This window comes from Vicia villosa, unplaced genomic scaffold, assembly GCF_029867415.1.
Source record: "Vicia villosa cultivar HV-30 ecotype Madison, WI unplaced genomic scaffold, Vvil1.0 ctg.001841F_1_1, whole genome shotgun sequence".
In the NCBI taxonomy this organism is placed as follows: domain Eukaryota; kingdom Viridiplantae; phylum Streptophyta; class Magnoliopsida; order Fabales; family Fabaceae; genus Vicia; species Vicia villosa.
Window position 1 is genome coordinate 5279 of NW_026705744.1, and position 22479 is coordinate 27757.

Consider the following 22479-nt stretch of genomic DNA (forward strand, 5'->3'; position numbering starts at 1 on the left):
CATAAGCATATATCACTCTTGTAACAACTTGTAATATTCAAAGAAACTTGAAATTCGAATTTTAAGTTTCAGTCGATTTCAATACAAACTAAACATTCAAACATCATCTCTGAGCTTCACTGAAACTATTCCAATCAATTTCAAGTCTTAAACCTCATTGAATCGAGCTACATAGGTCACGATTTGCTCAAACAAAAACCAACTCATATCTGATCATACACGCACATTTAACAAGATGTAGATATATATTTGTGTTTAGATTGGTGCTCTGGTCGTTTCTGGAGCTTTAATTAAGTTTTAATGACCGTTTGCACAAAACCACCATTTTAGGGTTTCTAAGCTCAAATTTAGGGTTCTTCATTAGAGCCAAAATTAAACCAAATTAAGGGCATGGTTACATTCAGTGGAACAAGACGAATTTAATGGTCCTATCGCGCCTGATTTCTATGCTTGTTTACACCTATTCGCTATTTTGCAGGGATGAGTTTAATCTATTACAGCGCTTCTAGCCAGAAAGCGCTGTTAAAAGTGGTGTCTGGAGGTTGAAGATGATGCGTGTCCTCACCCCATTGGCCAGCCAGCGCGCGCGTTCTTTTAAATTTTCCTCTAATCAAGTGTTTTGCAGGTATACTGATTGTCATGCGCCTCAAAATCTGAGCCTTCTGATCCACTTTCCATCCAATCCAACGCGCCAGATCATGCATGAACATCATACTCCCTCATAATCAACCACATCAGATTAGTATCTTTTTATTTTTTATTTCTATTTTAATTTATTTGCAAAATTAATTAAAAATAGTTTCAAAAATTCAAAAAATACACAAAAAATATTTTTAAGTTTCTAAAATGATATTTTATTTTCTGAACTAAAAATATTTTATTTTTCTTCATAATTTCAATATTTTGCATAATTAATTAGTATATATTTATATATTTGCTTTTTAATTATTCTAACCAATCAAAAAATCATAAAAAAAATTGTTCTTTATATAAAATATTGTTTATATATTATAGACTAATTTTGTACATATTTTGAATAATTTTCTCTTTAAGTTTTAATTATTTGTATAATTATTTGCATAATTATGTCTTAATTAACTTAATAAACGTCAAATCAATTTCAAAAATTCCAAAAAAAATTAGTTTTGTTTTAAAATTAATTGACAAATATTTTGTACATATTTTAAACTTAATTTCTAGGTTTAAATCTATTTTCATCTTTTTTCTTCATTTTAATTTAATTAATCATGCATTAATTAAAATTAAAATCAATCATAAAAAATCCAAAAATATGTCTTTTATTTTTCTTGCAATTTAAATTCCTAGATAAATGTATAGGATGCCAAAATCATGTAAATAGGCTTAGTTTACATTTCCTGCACAATCGATGTAATAGCGTAGATTTACTTTCCGCATTTTACATTTCCGCATTTTACATTTCCGCATTTTAATTTCCAGCAAATATAAACTGCGTGTATGTCAAAGATAAAATTGAACCGTTAGATCACTAACTTCAAAGATAAAATATCTGAATCAAATCACAATCACACTTGCACCTCTTAAGGTAATCCCTTCTCATTCTTTTCAAAATCAAAGTCAAAATTCTACTGTTTCGAGTACAAAATCGAACCTTTTGTTTGTATCCGGTGAAAGGATAGATTTTTAAAGGAAATAGGATAAAGACCTTACAACTCAGGGTAGACCTCCTAGTTTGCTTGCTCAAATCAAAACAAACAAAATTCTCATACACTGTTGTTTTTCAAAACAAAACTTTCCAAAAAGACAATATTTTGTATACATCCAAACACGGATCATTACAAAGTTAACGTTCTTTTCAAAACATCTTTCGAAAGATAAACAAACATTTTGTATACATCCGCACAAGGATCATTACAAATTCAATTTACAAAGGTATTTGAAACCACATATGAGCATTCTAAAGCAATTGAAAAGTGATCGAAAAACAAGTGAGCTAAGCAAACTTAAGAGCCCATGGATAACCATGGATACAAAGGGTGCTAACACCTTCCCTTTGTATAACCTACCCCCTTACCCAGAATTTCTTAAAGGTCTTTTTTCTGTTTCTTTTATAAACCTTTCCTTAATTGGATAAAATAAAAGGTCGGTGGCGACTCTGTGAATTTTCAAAAATGCGAAAGCATAAGCGATAAAAAAGAGTCAGTTCACGTATCTCTCCCGCTCAGAAGTATGGCCCGAAAAACGGAGGTCCACAATATGCATGAGCATAAGCCTTATCCCATATATCAAAACATCCAAGTCAACATAAATCATTAATCATGTCGCTTCACTCCAACATCAAACCATGCATATCGTCTGGTACATTCATATACTATAAAAGCCCAATTTTCATTTGCAAATCTAAATCCTTACAAAGTCCAGTTCTCGTCCTGGAAAATCCTTGCAAAGTCTAGTTCTCGTCTTGGAAAACCATCGAATCCAATTGGTAGTCAGTTCCCGTCTGGCTGTTACATCATAACCCAGTTCCCACCTGGTAGCCAGTTCCCGACTGCCCGTTACCTCAAAATCCAAATCCTATTTCAAATCCCATTCCAATTCCAAACTAATTTCCCAACTCCTATTTTCCAAATCCTATTTCAAATCCTATTCCAATCCTATCTCAATCCTATTCCAAACCCTTTTAGATCCCGTTCCCATTCCAACTTCTATTTCAATCCAAATCGTAACCCTCGCGTTACGTCTTATCACGGCAGTGATAATGGCACCTTCTATTTCAAACCAAAATCGTGACCCTCGCGTTACGTCTTATCACGGCAGTGATAATGGCACCTTCTATTTCAAACCAAAATCGTGACCCTCGCGTTACGTCTTATCACGGCAGTGATAATGGCACCTCCTATTTCAATTTAAATCGTAACCCTCGCGTTACGTCTTATCACGGCAGTGATAATGGCACCTCCTATTTCAAACCAAATCGTAACCCTCGCGTTACGTCTTATCAGGGCAGTGATAATGGCACCGAGCTCATTGGCAATAGCCAAATCTCATTTCAATTTCAATTCTGATTTCAACCCCAAACATGTCCTACCTCGTCAATCCCGTGGCCAGCAACGCATCTACTCCACGTCCCAATATTAGCAAATTTCAGGGCATTCTCAGTGTTCAATAATCTTCCATCTTCAGACCGCAACAGGCAAGTAGGCCTGTCCGCCTCTTCAGGTTTAAGAATATTGAACAGGGGCAGCTGTCATACCCCAAAATTTGCCCCATTCATTTCATATACAAAGATTCAGAAGATCAGGGTTCTACCCAAACAACACTCCTAGCCAAGAGCCTCCTAAGGCTAGGGTTTGAGATTCTCTTAGGGGAAATCAAGAAGATAGGGTTCTTAATCAAGGGCATATGGTTCATACTGATCTAATGCAGTCCCATGGCAAAAGTCAAGGCACAACTCCAAAGATTACCTGCTCAAGCAATCCCAAGATCCACAGTCAACTGATCCAAACCTAAAGGTCAACTACAATCAAAGCATGATTCAAACCTAAGCTCATTGGTCAAACATCAAGTATAGAGGTGCATAACCATCATTTGATCAAAGAATGATCATGATTCCACTAATAGAAACTCAGAGATGAACAAATACAAAAAAGGTTCAAATTAGGGTTTCTTAGGAGAAAGTCAACCCAACTTTGACCGGGCATAACTTTCACATGGAACATCAAAAATTCCCCACTCAAAGACTATTTTGAAGGAAATTGGATTCCCCACAACTTTGTCTCTCACAAGCCAGGGCTAGAAATGATTCATTTGAGAGATACAATGCAAAGGATTACAGGTCATTTTCAGGCATCCTCCAAAAGCATTTTTTGTCAAAGAGGATATGATCAAGATAAAAGCTCCAAATGAAAAATATATTCCAAAGTGACTTATAGAGGACCTCTTGAGGTTTCCAAAAAGTCTTAGAACTCCCTCATAGCTTAAAAATTGAGTGAGATATGATTGATCAAAGTTGGGTGATTTTTGGATGCAAAATGTGAAAAAGAAGGTTCAAATTGAGAAACTTTGCAAATGGGCCTATGGTTTTTTGATGCAATCTTGGTCCACAAGTCATTAGCATGCCCAAAATCATTTTCCACGAAATTTAACTTATTATTTGATTTAATATGATTTTTATTTCATTTTTAATGTTTTAATCAAGATAAAAAATCAAATATTTGGTAAGGGAGATATTTTAATTGATTCCAATCAATATTAATGGCAAAATATAATACAATTTTCGTGACAAATTGATTGGAGAAGATTGGCATAAGATAAAGCAAAAATAGAAGGTTTTGAATGGAGAATAAAATCAAATTTCCTAAGATTGGCAAGATGGGATTCAAAGAATTTTTGGACTATTTTCCTGACCTAATCCAATTCCTATAAGTAGAGGAGAGAGGGCACACGAATAGGGGTTACGAATTCTGGCCAGAGGCATACTTGCAAGAACTCCAAAATTCATCCAAAATCTCAAATTCGTTTTCAAAGAATTCGTGGTTTTCAACAAGATCTAAGGGTTTCAAAAGCTTCCTCAAGGGATTTGGAACGTGTTTGGATTGGTACTCTACTTCAGCACCCCCAGAATCATCTCATATTCGTCAAGGTAAGTCACTCTGAAAACCTCTTCGATCTGGACAATATATGCATCATCATTGAAATATAATTGCATATTCTTGTTTGTTTTAATGCCATGAATGTTTCTGAGTTGGTTATTTTAAGCTTGCGTCCTTTAATCGAGTTTTGCCATTGGATGCCGTCTTGAGTTTTAGGGTTTCAATTTAGGGCTTTTAGTTAAAGGTAAAATTGGGATCAATTGAGTGTGTGGTTAGATTTGTGTGATTCAGACAAGAAAAATGGAGGGGTCGCGATTTATTTTTGTAAAAGTATGTGCTATTCGCTATTCTGCAGGTTGCCACGCCACGAACCAAAAATCATAGCTATTTCGTAGCTATTTGGGTTCTGAAAATTTCAGGTCAGGTGAAGAAGATGATGGCGTGGCATCATCGTATTGGCTGTTTTTAAATTTCGCGCGCGTTTCCGTTAGTCTTTTTGATTTTTATATATTTTATGTTGAGGGCGTTTCTTTAACGCATATGCATCATGGTTGAGGTGGCTAGGGCGTGGGGTAAGTCTGGGGACGTGGATTCGATACCCCGTTCCCACATATTTTTTTCTCTGAAATTCTATCCTTGATCACATGTTGCGCCTCCTGTAGTGTTCATCATATACCCTCAGATCCAGCCATAGAATTCATCACCCAGCCAGATCTAGTGCTCCAGATCCAGGCCTATACCATGAGTCTTCAAATCTGCCACACTGGATCCAAAACCCTAATTAATTTACTTATTTTAATTAATTTAAATATTTTGGTTAAATCCTTTTAATATTTATTTGTATAATAATGATTTATTTTTTTAAATAAATTAATATATGACATGAATATTAATTTGTTAATTTATTGATTTGTTCCGATTAAATCCATTAATCGTGATGGGCAATAATAATTTTAATTAAAATGTTTATTTAATTAAAATGCAATTAAATCATATTTGGTTAAATGGTTGCAACTATTTTATTAGTTGTGATGATTAATCTTTTCTCTTTCTAATTTCAAATTCGTTATTCTTTTTAATCGAATCAATCGATTACGAGGGGTAACGATGCAAACTAATTATTAAAATTATTAAAAAATATCCTAATTCCTTATTAGTAATAATCAAATCAATTGATTAAAATTGGTAACGATGCAACTTCAAATCTTTTAACTATGGCGATTGAATCTATTGATCGTTGCGGTTAATAGTGCTAAATTAAACCAGGGTTGTACGCCCAAAACCTTCAAAACACACTAAACCACGACACTACAGATTTTCATCTCTTAAATACTGCGATGTTCAAACTACGATAAGGTAATTCAAAACACCTTGCGAACATTTGCATTTCAAAACTACGACAGGCCATTCAAAAAGCCTTAAAACCATATCATATCAAATTCAAAACAACTTCCTAATCAATTCAAAGGCGTACAACCCTGTGCCCCGAACTACGTAGACTCTGATCCTCCCTAAGGTGGTACGTAGGCACTTGGCAACAAGGCGAGTCCCCTTCCTCTAAATTCTAATCCTGTCAATATAATTAGCTTTATAATTACTCTCTGTCACATTTCTTTATAAACCTTGCCATAAACCTTTATCTTTGAATGTTAGCCTTTAGGAAAGGGTTGAGGGTTCCTAACACCTTCCCTCGACCTGAATATAGTATCTAACCCTGATCTCTTGATTGCATAGGTTTCCTATTCGCCTTGGTAGAATAGGTGGCGACTCTAAACATTAATTTTTTAGGCAGGTTGCTACAGTAGGGCTTTCATCTTCAAGCGCCACAGACCGAAATCATTCACTCCGGTGAACTTTTCAATCTCATACTTTGTTGAAGGCATCTTCTCCACGCTCACCGCACCAATTTGTTGTGAATTCGATGCCAAGAACAAAGTATAATGCAAGGGAAGAATAAAGAACAAATAAGAAGAAGAACACAAGAATTGGTTATAACTGCTATTCTTTTACTTTCTCTTAAAACAAGATTACAAGTTTACAAGAATAACAAATAACCTCTCTCACCCTAAATTAGGATTTGCAGCTTAGCAATGATGAGAGACTAGTATGCTATTTATAATAAAACCTAACATACTAACTAATGGGCTTTTTCCACAAGGCCCATTACACAAGCCAACTTAATAAACAAGCTAACTTAACAAATTAGGGTTTAAACACTAAAACCTAATTTAACATCCTAACAACCCTAGCATCTTCGACACAAGCATGTGAACAACCTTCGACTTCATGCTTAATCCTGTCGAACCAAGAAGCTACCCTTCGACCATACTAGAGTTCGATCCAATATCTCACATGAATCTGGAACACTGCAAAACTGAAAATTATATTGCAGATATCATGAGAAAGAGTGTGTAGGTTGAAGTATTCAGAAGGCTTAAGAGTTATGATGAATGTAGATATCTTAAACACAATGAATTAGGTCATGTGTTGAAATTGTAATCTTTTGTGTCAAAGCCGCATGTTGGTAGACAGAACAAGGGTGTGTCGAAATAGTTTAATTTGTGTTGAGTTGTATTAGTTGTCAATGTGTCAAAGCAGGTTGCTTCACACATGATTTTGACTTAGACTAAAATAGGTATTTTGGGCTTTTGTAGTTTTGGACTTTGGCTTAGGGAGAAAAGCAACCTAAAACTATAAATAGAGGGACTAACTCCTATTCTAAAAATATACTTGTATTCACAAAATTTTGCAGTTGCAAAGTGAATAAGAATTTTCACAGTTTGTGGGCAGAGAGAAATTCTTCAGAAAATATTCTTCTTCCTCCTTTTAATTTTGTTCAAACCCTAATTCACCTTTCTCGCCACTAGGAAACCCAGCCCTGACATGGGCCCAGATGACGAATACGACCCAAACGAGCCAATGATCCCGCAATCATCACTTTACCATAGCTTCCAACAATCACAACAACAATAATATGGCTACACCACACCCCCAACAAACAATGCCTTTTTTCCAAGGCAACTCAAGTGATGGGTTTTACCAACCATACGAGGCGACCCCACCACCACCACCACAAAACTTTAAAGGCATGGGGACCCGACTCTTTGACAATAGAATAGAAGACTACATGTCCAACGAGCGCATGGAGGGGCTAATCGAGGCCCACCTACCCAAACACAACGAGAACATCCAAGGACTAGGGGTGGGTGTCGACCACCTTCCCAACGGATCCGGACAACGCCTTCTTGCGGAACTAACGATCATAAAGGTCACGATTAGAATAATTTTAATGTTTTTTAAAAATATATTCCCGTATTTCCCGTATTTGTAATGTTTTTCCCGTATTTCCAGTTGTAATGCATCGTCTTATATCATTAATATATATTCCCACAATTCTAATTATTTATTTAGTAGGTTTTTTTTAAATATGAAAAAAAACAAAAAAAAATCACAACAACATTGGCGCCACCCGAGGTGGCTTATAAAAATCACGGCAAAATACCCTTTTTGGTCCCTTAACTATACCCCAAGGTACATTCTGGTCCCTTATCTTTAAAAAGTGTCAAAGTGATCCTTTAATTGTTCACAAAGGTCCACATTAGTCCTTTCCGTCCAATTTTTACTAACGGCGTCAACTTTTGCTTGTGTGGCATCTAAGGTGGCACCTGGTCATACGTGTGGCAGGTGATTTGGCACATATTGATCTTCAAGGTCTTTAAAATTCTGAAAAAAAGATTCCAATATTTTTTATTAAGTCTGGAATCGAACCCAGGCCACCTTGCTTGCAAACTATCTCAACTTACAACCACACCACTTTACAATTGATGTTAACTATTTCATTCATATTTATTATCAAGTTTAAATTATCAAGTTTAAATCACTGTTGAAATAAACATTGTTAGAACAAACATTTTAATCCATTTTCAGTATCATCAGTTGTAAGCAAATCATGTCAATAAATTGTATGCAGATATTTTGTTGGTATCCATGGATTGGAATGTAGAAATACTCATTGAGAAAACATATGAAAGCAAAAATAAAGTAAACAGAATCGTGAATGACTCACTTGTTATCATGCCCACCCAACAAAGTGGTTCACACAGGTACGAATAGCCTCCACTTCCTGCAAAAGATAATCACTTTGAGAATTAGTTACCATTGCATATGATTTGATTGGGTATAAACTAGAAACACAAATTAGGCACACAAAAAAAGAAATCTGCCCCTTCCCAGTCTATATATACGACCTTGCAATTAAAACACAGTTGTTTCAATTCCATTTTCTGCAATCAATATTCACTGCGATATTACATCTACGAACCTATATATACGACCTTGCAATTAGAACACAATTGTTTCAATTCCAACACCTTAACATGCTTATCCTCATTTAGCCGAGTCAAGTAGTTTAAGAACTGATTTGCATCTGTTGGCACAAATCTGATTTGCATCTGTTGGCACAAATCTAAGTAAGAAGGTTTTCGGTTATTTTGAACTCATATTTGTGTTTGGAGAGGTGTTTAAATGAGGAAGGGTTGAAGAAAATAATTAAATTGGGAAAGGGAAGAACGATTTTGGGCAAAGGGTTATGAAAGGGTTTTGATTTTGTTATGAAAGGTTAACGTTATCAGATGAATGCTTTTGTTGGATTTGGGAAGAAAGGGTTATGAAAATTCTGGGTAAATCTATCTTGATAAAAGACACAATTTTATTTTACTCATTGTGCAAGACATATAATCAAGTGGAAGTGGTGTAGTGGTTTGATATATTGTCAAGCAACCAAGTGTGCCTATGCTCGAATGCAAAAGTTGACGCCGTGAGTAAAAATTGGACGGAAAGGACTAACGTGGACCTTTGTGAACAATTAAAGGACCACTTTGACACTTTTTAAAGATAAGGGACCAGAATGTACCTTGGGGAATAGTTAAGGGACAAAAAGGATATTTTGCCTAAAAATCACCATGCACTAAGGCGCCACCCCAAGTGGCGCATATGACCAAGTGATTGTACTATGGCACCATGGGAGGTGGCTCCTATGTGTAGGGCACCTCCTAAACCTGGTTACCCAAGTAATGTTTTCCAAAACCTGGTTTTTTGGGTAATTTTTTTTTTAAAGTTGGTTATTTACATTTTTTTCGTACACTCGTGAGTTTATTATAAATAGATTTTACTCTAATTTCAATTTAAAAGTAATATTTAATAAATAATTAAACTATATACAAATAATTAATTTAAATAAAAATAAAAATATTGAGACAAAAAATTATTTAGTTGTTATTGAAAAATAAATTGAAAGTGTAAATGTATTGTTAATTTATTATTGATACTAAGATACTAACTATATCGAAATCTCAAATATCTAACAATCACTTGTGTAACACTCCACTTAAAAGTAATAAAAATTTAAAAAATAAATTCAGTTCAAAATTATTTATAAAGTTAACTTTACTAGTAAAAGTATTTAATTGTTATATATTTTTCTCTTTTTAGTGTTTGAGCAGATATATGCACCATGAGTAAAAAAAGGCCATTTGATTAAAAAATTAAAAAGAAAAACTAAAATATTAACTTACACATTTAAAATAGACAATATAATAAAACTTATGTATTTTTTTCTCTTATTTTTCACTCAAAAAATATAAAAACGTATTGTAAATAATTTAAATTTTTTCTAATTCTTACAGAACTTATGGAGTAATATAAACATTGTATTAAGGAAAATACTTTTGCCAAAACAAAATATAAAAAAATATACATATTACAAATATTTTTAATTTATTAACAATTAATATAAAGCCTAAACAAAATTAAATAGTCAAAGTTTAACATTTTTTAATATTGATTTGAGGGTTTTCATAAGAAATATTATTTTAAAATTGATTTATTATAAATACTAGATAAATATTATACAAATAAAATATATTTTAAGCAAATGTATGATCGAACACTATCTATTAATAGTCATCATTCAATTCAATTCAATGTATACGTAAAAACTAAAATTAAAATAAAATACACATCAAAGTAATTTATTATTTTGGAGATTAAACAACTTAAAAAATTAATTATTACACAAAAACAAATGTTTACCTATGTAATATATTGAATCCTCTCAGATTTCTCAGCCCCTTTCATTAAGGAAACTTACGAGAAAAAAAGAACAGCTAGTTAGAAGCTTAGAAAACTATTTGATATACGTTACTTAGAAAACTTAGAACCACCAACCATTTTACTAATGACCTTTCCTTGTTACACTACAACGAGGAAGGGCTTTTAAAGCGCTTTTTTTGGCCTTTAACAGCGCTTTAAAGCGCTGCCAAAGCCAGCGCTGGCATAGGCTACGAAAGCGCTTTTAAAAGCGCTCTGGTAGGCCCCCCTATAAGAGCGCTTTTCTGGAAAAAGCGCTCTTGTAGGCCCCCCTTTAAGAGCGCTTTTCAGGTAAAAGCGCTCTGGTAGGCCCCCCTTTAAGTGCGCTTTTTCCAGAAAAGCGCTGTGATAGGCCCACCTGTGAGAGAAAAAATTAAAAAAAAAACGCAACATACTAAAGCGCTTTTGTAAAAGCGCTCTTATAGGGTGGGCTTTAAGAGCGCTTTTTCCAGAAAAAGCGCTCTTATAGCCCCCCCTATAAGAGCGCTTTTACAAAAGCGCTTTAGTATGTTGTTTTTTTTTTTTTTTTTGCTTTTTTAGTAATCTTTGGCAGCGCTTTTAAATAGAAGCGCTTTAGTATGTTGTCCTTTAAGAGCGCTTTTTTAAAAAGCGCTTTAGTAGCTAAATGAGGTATTTTAATGTGCAGCCTGTAATTTAATCCTCCCAGTCGACCTGTAATATTTTCGACCTGTAATATGTTTTCAGCCTGTAATATTTTCGACCTGTAATTTATTTTCGACGATATTATTTCAGCCATCAGTAAGACAATATATATATATACAAATATAATACCATTATAATATCCAATATTATATATATACATCATTACAACATCAATAATATTATAGTACTTCAATTCGACACAAATCCTACATGAAAAAGCGCTTAATATAAAAATGACACAAATCCTCTTTTATTTCTTCCAACTTAAGTCTCGGGTATCCAGTGGCACGGAATTCGTCAAGGTACTACAAAACAAAAACAAAATATGAATGATACATTTAGTTAAATGTAATAAATTATATGAAATTATCTTAAGTTATAAATTCATACCGTGATCGGAATCTCTAATTGATTTGCCTGAAGGATTTCTTTCATAAACCTCAATACAAAGTATCCGCAATCGTAACTGTTTTTCTGTTGCGGGCACTACATAGAAAAACAAATAAGATTCTATAGTTGTGCATTGTTTTATCAAGTAGCATAAATATATTATAAGCAACATTGTGAAAAATAATGTACCTGCACTTGGATCCAAGTAATGTTGCTAGATTTAGTTCGGGATACCTGTGCGTCCCGTTGACTTCGGAACACTTGTATTGATCTAATTAACAAATATATAAAAGCATATGTTTAGATCAATCCCACAAATAAGTAAATATATATATATAAATATACACGAATATATATTTAGAACGATCCCACTTACAAATCAACGATGTCCTTCATGGCCGGATAATTGGTCCATTCACCATTTACCGAATTCAGATAATACACGACTTCCCTTATAGGGTTGATAGCAAGCAGCAACCAGTGTGCTCTATAAATAAAAACAATAGGTTATATGAAAATTTTGCTATACACAAAAGAAACAGAGATTAGATGAACAAAGAATGAGAAACTAACCCTACTGGTCGAGTATTATACGCCCAAAGATGCAGACATTCTGTATTGCCGGTGGACATGAATCTATCTACTAAGCACTGTCTAACTGATTCCGGTTCCGAATCAATTGCCATTCCGCTGCAGTGGGCGGAAGACACGAAACGGAATCTGTTAGACAACGGAGTCCCGCGCAACACTCTGTCATACAACAACCTTAAATAAAAACATAATAAACATTAGATTATTTTCATTGAAATGTGTAAATAAATTATATTGTGGGACTAATTAAATAATATATCGGATGAGGGAATATTACCGAATGTATGAGTGCATGTTATTGACGCCTAGTTGATCATGCTTAAAAATCTCCTCCAAGTCATCAAGTGTAATAAGTGACTTGAATTCAATACCGAAGACACTCTCATCCATAACGATTTCACGTGCAGCACCATCCGTCAAATCGGACATATCAACCATTGTTGCGAGCGTCGACCGGTACCGAGGCACAAAAGCACCGCCTTTTTTTCCCGCTGGCTTCGGAGGACCAGTGGGTGGTACGGTACGAACTTGCTGCGTCACTTGTTGTGACTCTCGAGCGGATGCCTAAAAATCATATAAGTTATGTAAAATATAAAATCATGCAGATTTAGATTCAGATTAATTATTAACACTTTAAATGTACCTCTTTTAGTGATGCAACGGACTCCTCCTCCTGTAAAATCCCTTTACCCTTAACTGTGGGTTTTATAGGAGCAGTCTAAAATTAAAATGTAAAAAATAATTAATAAACGGTTTAGAATTGACATTCGAAAACTAAATGATTCATAATCGTTTTCAATATACCTCATCACTAATGGTAATGAGCTCCGAGGGCCATGCAACAAATGATCCTATTGCATCTCGCAGCAATGTCGTCTCTGAGACCATGTCAGGTACCGGTAGCATCGCATCATGATCTACTACAACATCCACCGATACTTTCAAGTGTCCATCCGGGAGCGGTCTATGGTGAAGTAAATCTCCCAAAGTGTTGTGCACTTTTCCCTTGCCAACTAGTCGATAACTCGGTTCCGATAAGTATAGTTGGCAAGATGAAATGCCCTAAACCAATAGTAAATATAAAGTCATTATCATTAATAAAATAGAACAATTTAAAAGGAAAAAAAATTATAATTACCTCGGGAAATTTCCTTTGATAGTTGATACTAGCCTTATCACTAGTTTCTTTCACCGATGAAGTGTTGCACTTTTCTCTCATATACGCCTCTTTATCTCTTTGCAATTCAGAGACTTGTGCTTGCAATTCCGCCAACTTTTGCAACACTTCTTCATTTGAAGGATTTCTTCTCCTAGGACTTTTGTAAAAAGAGGTTGGAGTCACACCATGACCCTTACCCCTCACCCGACCGGGATACTCAGGAGCATCTAGTGCTCTACTAAGTATGCTCCCCTCACCGGTGGATGCCGATTGCGACAAGGTCTCCTGTAATTCATTTACATTAAAAAAATCATTTATATATTAAAAAACATTTGATTTAGTTAAAGACACAGTATTATACTTACACATTCAGTAAAAACTCTCTGAACTTCGGGATCGACAGCATGATCCTTGCCCACACGAGCTTCCCTCCACAACACATGTTCAGGAAGTGAGGTTTCCTCACTTTTAGTCTCCTCTAACTATGCATTGACACAAATGATAAAATCATCAAATAAAACACATTTAGACAATTAATTAAAACGCATTTCTATTTACTTACAATTTTATCCTCCAAGCGTGCATATCCCAAACGCCCTTTTTTGTATGGATATGCGGGTTTGGATGCTCTCTCACTATTCTTGGCACTCCTTTTCCGAAAATCTTCATCTCTTTGCTCTACAAACTTAGCCCAATCTTCTTCACCAATGAAGATCTCATACTTTTTTGGCCGTCCCGGTGCCTCTTCAAGAAAGTTTCCATCTTTATCCTTAAGATAAGTGTTTGTCAAAAAAGCTTTCCACCCTCTATATCTTTTGCCGGCCAAACCAAGTATGTAGCGTTTACGATCATCTGGTATCTCAAAAGTCCTCTGCAAAAAAACATACGCATAGTGTGTTAGTATAAGTAATTTAAACAATTTATCGTCAAGATAATAACAACAATTAACCATATATGATATATACCTGAAGCTCGTCCCAAATCGCGTCTTTTTTCTCATCCAAGTCTTTGCTTTTCATATTCCATCTAGCTACGGAGACCGGAATATGCATACGAACAAGTGTACCAATATAACTTGTCAACTTTGGAGAATTAGGACCAATTGCTTGTTTATCAGAATTCCATTCCAATCGGTATACTAATCCTTGGTCTCTATGTCGAACGATTCCCTTCATGATAGTGATGCCTCGTGCAACTTCTTTTGCTTCAGTATCAGGTGGAGCATTTGTATCCGTGGCATCTCTTTCTTTAGCATCTCTTTCTTGTGAGTTTTCAGGTGGAGCATCTCTATCCGGAGCCATTTAACCTGTATCAAACAAACTAAAGCACATTAGTACACTATTAATAAGCTAACAATCTATACAAGTAAAATGGAAGTCAAACCATGCATGTACAAGTAAATCGGAAACGAAATCGGTACAAATCAAAATAAGCGTCAAAAAATAAAGTTGTCGGAATTGAACGAAATTTACATGGCTATGGTAAAACGTCCCCACGGACTCAAAAATAAAGTCGGTTTTCCGAAATTCAGACCCTAAGCCCGACTTTTGATTACGGGCAGAAGCAAAACCGATAAAAAAACAGTCCCGAAATGTAAAGATACATGGTTCAAAACAAATTAGTCGGTAAAAATTGAATAAAATAATCGGTACAAATTGAATAAAACAATCGGTACAAATTGAATAAAACAAATTGAATAAGTACTATACTATTGAATAAAACAATCGGTACAAAGTGAATAAAACTATTACCTTTATCACTAACGTCTCTTTCTTTTCTTGGTAGGATTGTGTTCAACGCGTCTCTTAACAACACGGACGGTTGGATTAATCCAAATACCCTCATTATGATCATTTCTAGTACAAGATTCATTCTCATTTTGATCGCTTCTTGTACAAGAATCAATGCCAACACCAATATCACCTTGATCTTCAATGTTTTCATCAACTATTTTGTTAGATAAAAGCACTATAGACCATTTCGTACTTGAAGGATCATTGACATAGAACACTTGTTTAGCTTGAGAGGCTAGAATGAAAGGCTCATCTTTGTACCCTACCCTATTGAGATCCACTTGTAAAAATCCTGACTTATCCATTCGTATGCCACTATTATTTTCAACCCACTTGCAACCAAATACAGGAATCTGAAACTTCGCGTAATCAAACACCAAAATGCGCTCGATAACCCCAAAATATGACAAATTTGCAAATTTCGGATTTAAGTCATTCGCACTTGATATGTGCATTGCTTCAGCCACCAAGGTAACACCACTATTTTGCATAGTACTTTTATCATCCTGTTCTTTGGTATAAAATGTGTATCCATTAATTGCGTATGCGCTATAAGAAAGCACAATTACAGTTGGACCATAGGCTAAGCATCTCAACCTTTCTGTTACTGAAGCAGGATCTGAACGATACTTTGAATAAATATGATCCCTAAACCACGGTATGAAACTTCGATTGTGCTCTCGTACTATCCAGTTCTCATTTCTATTTGGATTTAAATCTCGGAGAACAATCTTGTGCATTTCAACATACGGCTCAACCTCAATCTCATTGTGCAGAACATACAAGTGCGCTTGATCCCGTTCGACCATTGATACTGTCACAACTTTATTTCCAATTAGCCTTTTTCCTTCTTTTTTTTCGACAATATGAGACTTAGGGAGTCCAATAGATTGAACATTTGACAGATATTCAGTACAAAACTCAACCGCTTCTTCAACAACGTATCGTTCCGCAATACAGCCCTCCGGTCGACTTCTGTTTTTCACGTACCCTTTTAATATTTTCATATAACGTTCAGCAGGGTACATCCATCTCATATAAGCTGGTCCGCACAATTGTGTCTCTTTCACAAGATGCACGACTAGATGAACCATTATGTCAAAAAACGAGGGAGGAAAATACATTTCAAGATCACATAAAGTAACAACTATCTCTTTTTGCAATGTTGGTAAGATCGCGGGATCGACCACCTTACTGCAAATTGACCTGAAGAAGAAACACAGCTTAGTTATTGCGCTTCTTACTTTTTCTGGAAGAATAGAACGTATACCTATTGGTAAAAAATGTTCCATTATAACATGACAATCATGCGTCTTCAAACTCTTTAACTTGAGGTCTTTCATGGACACAAGTCTTCTAATATCTGAAGAGTAGCCTTCTGGAACTTTAACTTCACTGAGAAACTTACACAATGTTTTCTTCTCCTTTCTAGATAAAGTGTAAACAGCAGGTGGCAGATATGTTCGTCTTCCTTTCGTCACGGGTCCCAATTCAGTTCTCATTCCCATGTTTACCATGTCCTTCCTTATGTTAAGGCCATCCTTAGACTTTCCTTGTATATTGAGTAACGTACCTATGACGCTGTCAAATACATTTTTTTCAATATGCATAACATCCAGGAAATGTCTTACGTACAACGTCTTCCAATATGGAAGTTCAAAAAAAATTGACTTCTTCTTCCACCCACCCTTGACAAGTGAATGTGCAAAAGGCTTGCCAAACTGAGTGCTCACATCTTTCACCTTTTCAAAAATTTGATCACCTGACAAAAAAGGCGGGGCTGTACCGTGTTCGGCCTTTCCGTTGAATGCTTTTCTCCACCCACGGTAGTGATGATTAGAATTTAAGAATCTACGATGGCCGAGAAAGACATTCTTCTGACAAAGCTCCAATCGTGTCGTATCGGTTTCATCTTCACAAACGGGACACGCCTTTTGACCTTTATTGCTGTACCCGGATAGATTTCCGTATGCTGGAAAATCATTAATTGTTCCAAACAACATCGCCCTCAAGTTGAAACTTTCCTTCCTATACCCATCGTAAACCTCCACACCGTTCTCCCACAAAAACTTTAAATCTTCGATTAAGGGTGCCAAGTATACATCTATGTCATTCCCTGGTTGTTTAGGCCCAGAAATTAGCATAGATAACATCATGTACTTACGCTTCATACATAGCCACGGAGGTAGGTTATAGATCATAAGAATCACAGGCCATGTGCTATGCGAGATACTTTGAATACCATGCGGGTTCATTCCATCAGTAGACAATGACAACCGAAGGTTTCTTGCTTCTTTTCCAAATTCAGGATATTCAGTATCAACTTTCATCCATTGTGGTGAGTCTGCCGGATGTCGCAACTTTCCATCAATAATTCTTTCATCTGCATGCCAAGTCAAGTGTCTTGAATCGGTCTCACTACGATACATGCGTCTAAATCTCGGAATTATAGGAAAATACCATAAGACTTTAGCAGGAGACAACTTTTTCTTATATCGAGGGGCACCACATTTAGGACACTCATTCAACGCTGCATACTCGTTTCGAAACAAAACGCAATCGTTTGGACATGCATGTATCTTATCATAGCTCATGCCAATAGAGGACAACATCTTTTTGGCTTCATACGTTCGATTGGGAAGAACATTATCCTCTGGTAGCATATCTTTCATAAGGGCTAATAACTCTGTGAAACTTTTATCCGACCATCCATTGTCCGCCTTTAAGTTGTACAACTTTAACACCGCAGACAATCTTGTGAATTTTGAACAACCATCATACAACGGTTTCTCTGCATCGCTTACCAACCTCTCAAACATTTTGGGACAATCCGCAAGATCTTCTTCAAGCGCTTCTGCAATCTCTTCGACTCGATCGCAATCGTATGTGTCTGTGCAATCGTCGTTTGAAGCATACTTCCTATTACAACTCGACCCAGCATTCCCGTTACTTTTCTCACCATGCATTGTCCAACATGTATAACTTCTATCAATTCCAAACCGTAGTAAATGGGATCCCAACTTTTTCCCGTCAACCTTATCCCCATAACAGCAACCCAAGCAAGGACACGGCATTCGAAGCGGGTCTTCGGAGTGCGCAACCGCAAACTCAACGAATTTCCATACCCCTTTCTCGTACTCTTTCGACAATCGGTTTGATCTCATCCATGTCTTATCCATGACTTAATTAAGCTAAACAAATGCTTCTTGGTTTCTCTATCAGGTACTAAGGAATTCTGTCAAGATAATAAATAGCTATCATCATTATGTCTTGATCAAAATACCTAGTGAGATCCTATAAAGTGTGAATAATAGAATACCTAATCAGAATACCTAATCAGAATACCCGATTTCTTAAAGAAGACATTACCTTATTTCAAGGTAATATAAGTTCACAAACCAAAAAATGGATTGAGAGACACTAAATTGCAAAAAATACGTCAAAACTGGGTCAAATCTCCCAAAGCAAATTGTTTGCTCAAAAATCTATAAAAATAAATAAAAGAGGAAATCTAGATAGGAAGAAATTGATAGTTGTATAACTAATTTAGTTGTAATTGATATAATAATAATTTTTTATAAGCAATATAATAATTTTGTTTAATTGAAATCGATTGTTTAGTTAAAATTAGTATCTAATCAATATTGTTTTTCAAGAAAGTTTGAACTTTCTCTCTCCTACATGATTGAATGGAAAGCGTAAGAAAAAAATGATATATTTGTTAAACTACAAAAATATCATAAAATATGAAAGTAATATAGTATAAAAGATTATTTTTTTAAAAATAAAAAGTAGAAACAGTTGAGAAATACCCTCTAATATAATAATCCATCATCTTCAAGTTATGGTTCTCATATAAATTGAAATTGAAATTAAGCAGAAAACAACAAATTATAAGCAAGAAGAAAGGGATAGTAACCTGAGTTAGACTTGATGTGGGAGATAGGTAGGTTTGAATCGGCGTTGTACAAGTAGAAACCAGAGACTTCAAAGTAACTGTAAAATTAAACATATACACGATGCAGTTAAATACACCACTACTAACAAATATCAAAATAAACCCAATCTAGAACTCAATTATTTAAAATGCACAATAATTCACATAAACATGGTACCAATTAATTTTCAGCTGCTCGACCTGCTCTAATTAGCACCAAAACACTAATGTCATTACCATTTTTCATGCTCTAACAAGTTGCAATGAACTCAAAACAACACTATTATCAATTGTCCATTTAATTTCCAGCATTTCAACACCATTGAAACTCATCATTCTCTCAATTTACATGTTAACAACACCACCAACCATCATAGAAATTTCCAGCATCAAATGTCCACCAAATAAGCAATACAATTCACATTATCAATCACTAAAGCAACACCAAAATTCCTGCATCTATATACCTTCGTACAACCACATTTCAAAGCATTTTTATGAGTTAAAAGTAGTGGAAAAAACAACAGAGGACAAGTCTGAAATACTGCACTCAAATGCTCAACTCTAAAGTATAAATAGGAAAAGTTGCAAACATTAGAAATAAGTGAGCAAAGAGATAGAATTGAATTTATCCCAAATGCAGTACCACAAACAACAATCAACCTGCATTAGAAACACTCTCTACCCTTCAAACAAACAAAAATCTGTCCTCCAACTCTAGCCAGCAAGAATTCCAAAACAGTATAATCCAAAATAGCAGAACCACAATAGCAGTACAATCCACAAATACAAATCCACAAAACCAAATACAAATCCAAAATAGCAGAACCACAATAGCAGTACAATCCACAAAACCACAATAGCAGAACTTCTTTTTGACATTGCCATCAGAAAGTAACAAGGTATGAAATACCAAACACAAATCCAAAATCAGTTCATAGGGATAGGGTTCGAACCTGCGTTTTTTCTCGAAGGGAGTACGAACGGCGGCGGCGGCTAGTTGTTTTGGGAGTACGACGACGGAGGGAGTACGAACGGCAGCTCTGCAACTGCAACCGTCGGAGGGAATACGAACAGTGGGCGGCGGAGGGAGTACGAACGGAGGCGGCGGCAAGTTGTTTTGTGAGAGACGGCGAGAGATGTGTTGTAGAGAGAGAGTTAAAGGTTTGTGAGAGACAACGAGAGATGTGAGAGACTGGGTGATGAGCGAGGAAGAAGAAGACCCTTTTTTGTTTTCTGAAACAAATAGGGTGTTTTAATTTTATGAAATATAAATTTAAAAAAAGGCTACTAGAGCGCTTTTCAGAAGCGCTTTCATATGCCCCTCTATACCAGCGCTTTATTACTAAAAGCGCTTTCGTACATACCCCCTATAAGAGCGCTTTTAAAAGCGCTTTCATACCCACCCCCTATAAGAGCGCTTTTAGAAAGCGCTTTCATACCCACCCCCTATAAGAGCGCTTTTAGAAAGCGCTCTCGTACCCCCCCCCCCTTTACCAGCGCTTTCTAGAAAGCGCTCTCGTACCCCCACCATTTACCAGCGCTTTTTCCCTTGTTTTTTTTGTTTTGTTTTTAGCGAAATCTATAAGAGCGCTTTTCCCTAAAAGCGCTCTCGTAGGGGTGCTGCAAAAGATCATATTTGGCGTAGTGTTAATATTAGCCACATTCCCTTCTCCTTATCCATCTTAAAACTTTTGTATGTCTTTCCTATGCATTTCCTTACAATCCTCATAGACATATACTTACATTACTTATAGAGCTTGTGAAAGTGTTATTCATGGATTTAACGATGGCATGAAGAGTTTTTCTTATGAAGCACAACCACTCAAACATGATATCAATAATGGCATGGCGACACTGATAATAATTTTAAAAATTGAATAAATTAAAAGTATTCCCAAATATTAATGCATGTGTTCAACATTTACACATTTTTTTTTCTAAAGTGTTGGTGTTACATTTCTTCCTCTATGACTTCCTAACTCATCAACTCTTGATATCAAAAAATGTTATTTTCTTTGAGTCACAATTTCCTTTTTATTCTTCTATTGCATCTTCTCCTCTCTCTATCAACTCTAATTTTACCAATCTTACCTAAAACTTAATTTTACCAATCTTACCTAAAACTTTATACATTTATTTTGAAAATTTCTTTGGCCACCTCCCTATGGGGGTCACCCCCAACGAAAATTTCAAAATACCCCTGCTTCGGAAGTTCATTTCCGAAAGCGTCTTTTTTTTGAAAAAATTGACTTATTTCGGAAGTTCATTTCCGAAAACATTATTTCGGAAGTTCACTTCCGAAATACTGCGATTTCTGCAGATTTATCAAAACACTCCCCCTCCCCCAATCATTTACCCTAAATCAAAACAAAAAGTGGCAAAGGCGAAAATTTGTGCAATCAGAATTCCAAAGCTGCATCAAGGCTCCAATCACACTGTTAAACAACATTCAAAAGCCCTCAATCCTAACACTTTGTAAGTTTTGAAATTTTTAGATCTATTATTGAAATGCATGTTATTTAGGGTTTTAATTGCATAAATGATATATGGTTAGGTTGTTAGTAGTATTTAGGTTGTTTAGAAGCATTTTGATTTGGTTTGAAGTTTGATTTAGGGGTCTGTCATGGAAGTTGCAGAAAACTCCATCGCAGGGGTGTTTCGGAAGTTCATTTCCGAAAACACCTCCATCCTAGTTTTCGGAAATGAACTTCCGAAATGTATCAGAAGTTCAAATTTTTTTGTTTTTTATTTTGTCTATGCATATTAATCGTTTTCAATTGTTTACAGGAACATGTCAGGCACCCAACCAGCACGCAGGACTGCGTCTTCTAAAGAGGGCGCTAAGGGAAGAAAGGGTTCTTCAAAGAAGGAGGTGAAAGAGGTGAAGGAGGTGAAGGAGGTGAAGGAGAAGAAGAAGCTTTTGACTGGTTCTGCTTCTCGTCCCCTGGGGGTCCATGGCTCGGACGTGCAGGCTCAGCCTTCAGGCGTGATCAACGCTGATGGTTCTGATACTGAGTGGGATGAGGATTGGTATAATTATCTTCATTCGGAGGAGTTCGCTCGTCGGGAAGAATAACGTGTTTTTATTTTGTTTGATGTGTATTTTGTAACGCTCGTCGGGCAGAATAACATGTTTTTGTTTTGTTTGACGTGTTTTGTTTTGTTTTGTTCTGATTTCGGATTGTATCGCACAGTGTTTTTGTATTGGATTTATCATGTTAGTTT

At 35.6% G+C, this 22479-nt stretch overlaps 1 protein-coding gene and 1 long non-coding RNA gene across 2 annotated transcripts; both read right to left on the reverse strand.

Moving 5' to 3' along the window:
• Positions 1-13667: 13667 nt before the first annotated feature.
• Positions 13668-14340, reverse strand: LOC131636838 (uncharacterized). Its single transcript, XR_009294189.1, has 3 exons — positions 14084-14340; positions 13887-14003; positions 13668-13806 (listed from the first exon to the last, which is right to left on the reverse strand). It is a non-coding gene; the product is annotated as an uncharacterized LOC131636838 (long non-coding RNA).
• A 152-nt stretch (positions 14341-14492) lies between these two features.
• On the reverse strand, positions 14493-16525 carry LOC131636837 (uncharacterized). The gene is made up of 2 exons (XM_058907433.1): positions 15273-16525; positions 14493-14827 (listed from the first exon to the last, which is right to left on the reverse strand). The coding sequence occupies exon 1, from the start codon at positions 16436-16438 to the stop codon at positions 15281-15283; it is 1158 nt and encodes a 385-aa protein (XP_058763416.1). The 5' UTR covers positions 16439-16525; the 3' UTR covers positions 14493-14827; positions 15273-15280.
• Positions 16526-22479: the final 5954 nt, after the last annotated feature.

What these genes read in the sequence shown, in the direction of transcription:
- LOC131636837 (XM_058907433.1), bottom strand. Translation starts at nt 16,438, where the DNA reads ATGTATTTTCCTCCCTCGTTTTTTGACATAATGGTTCATCTAGTCGTG.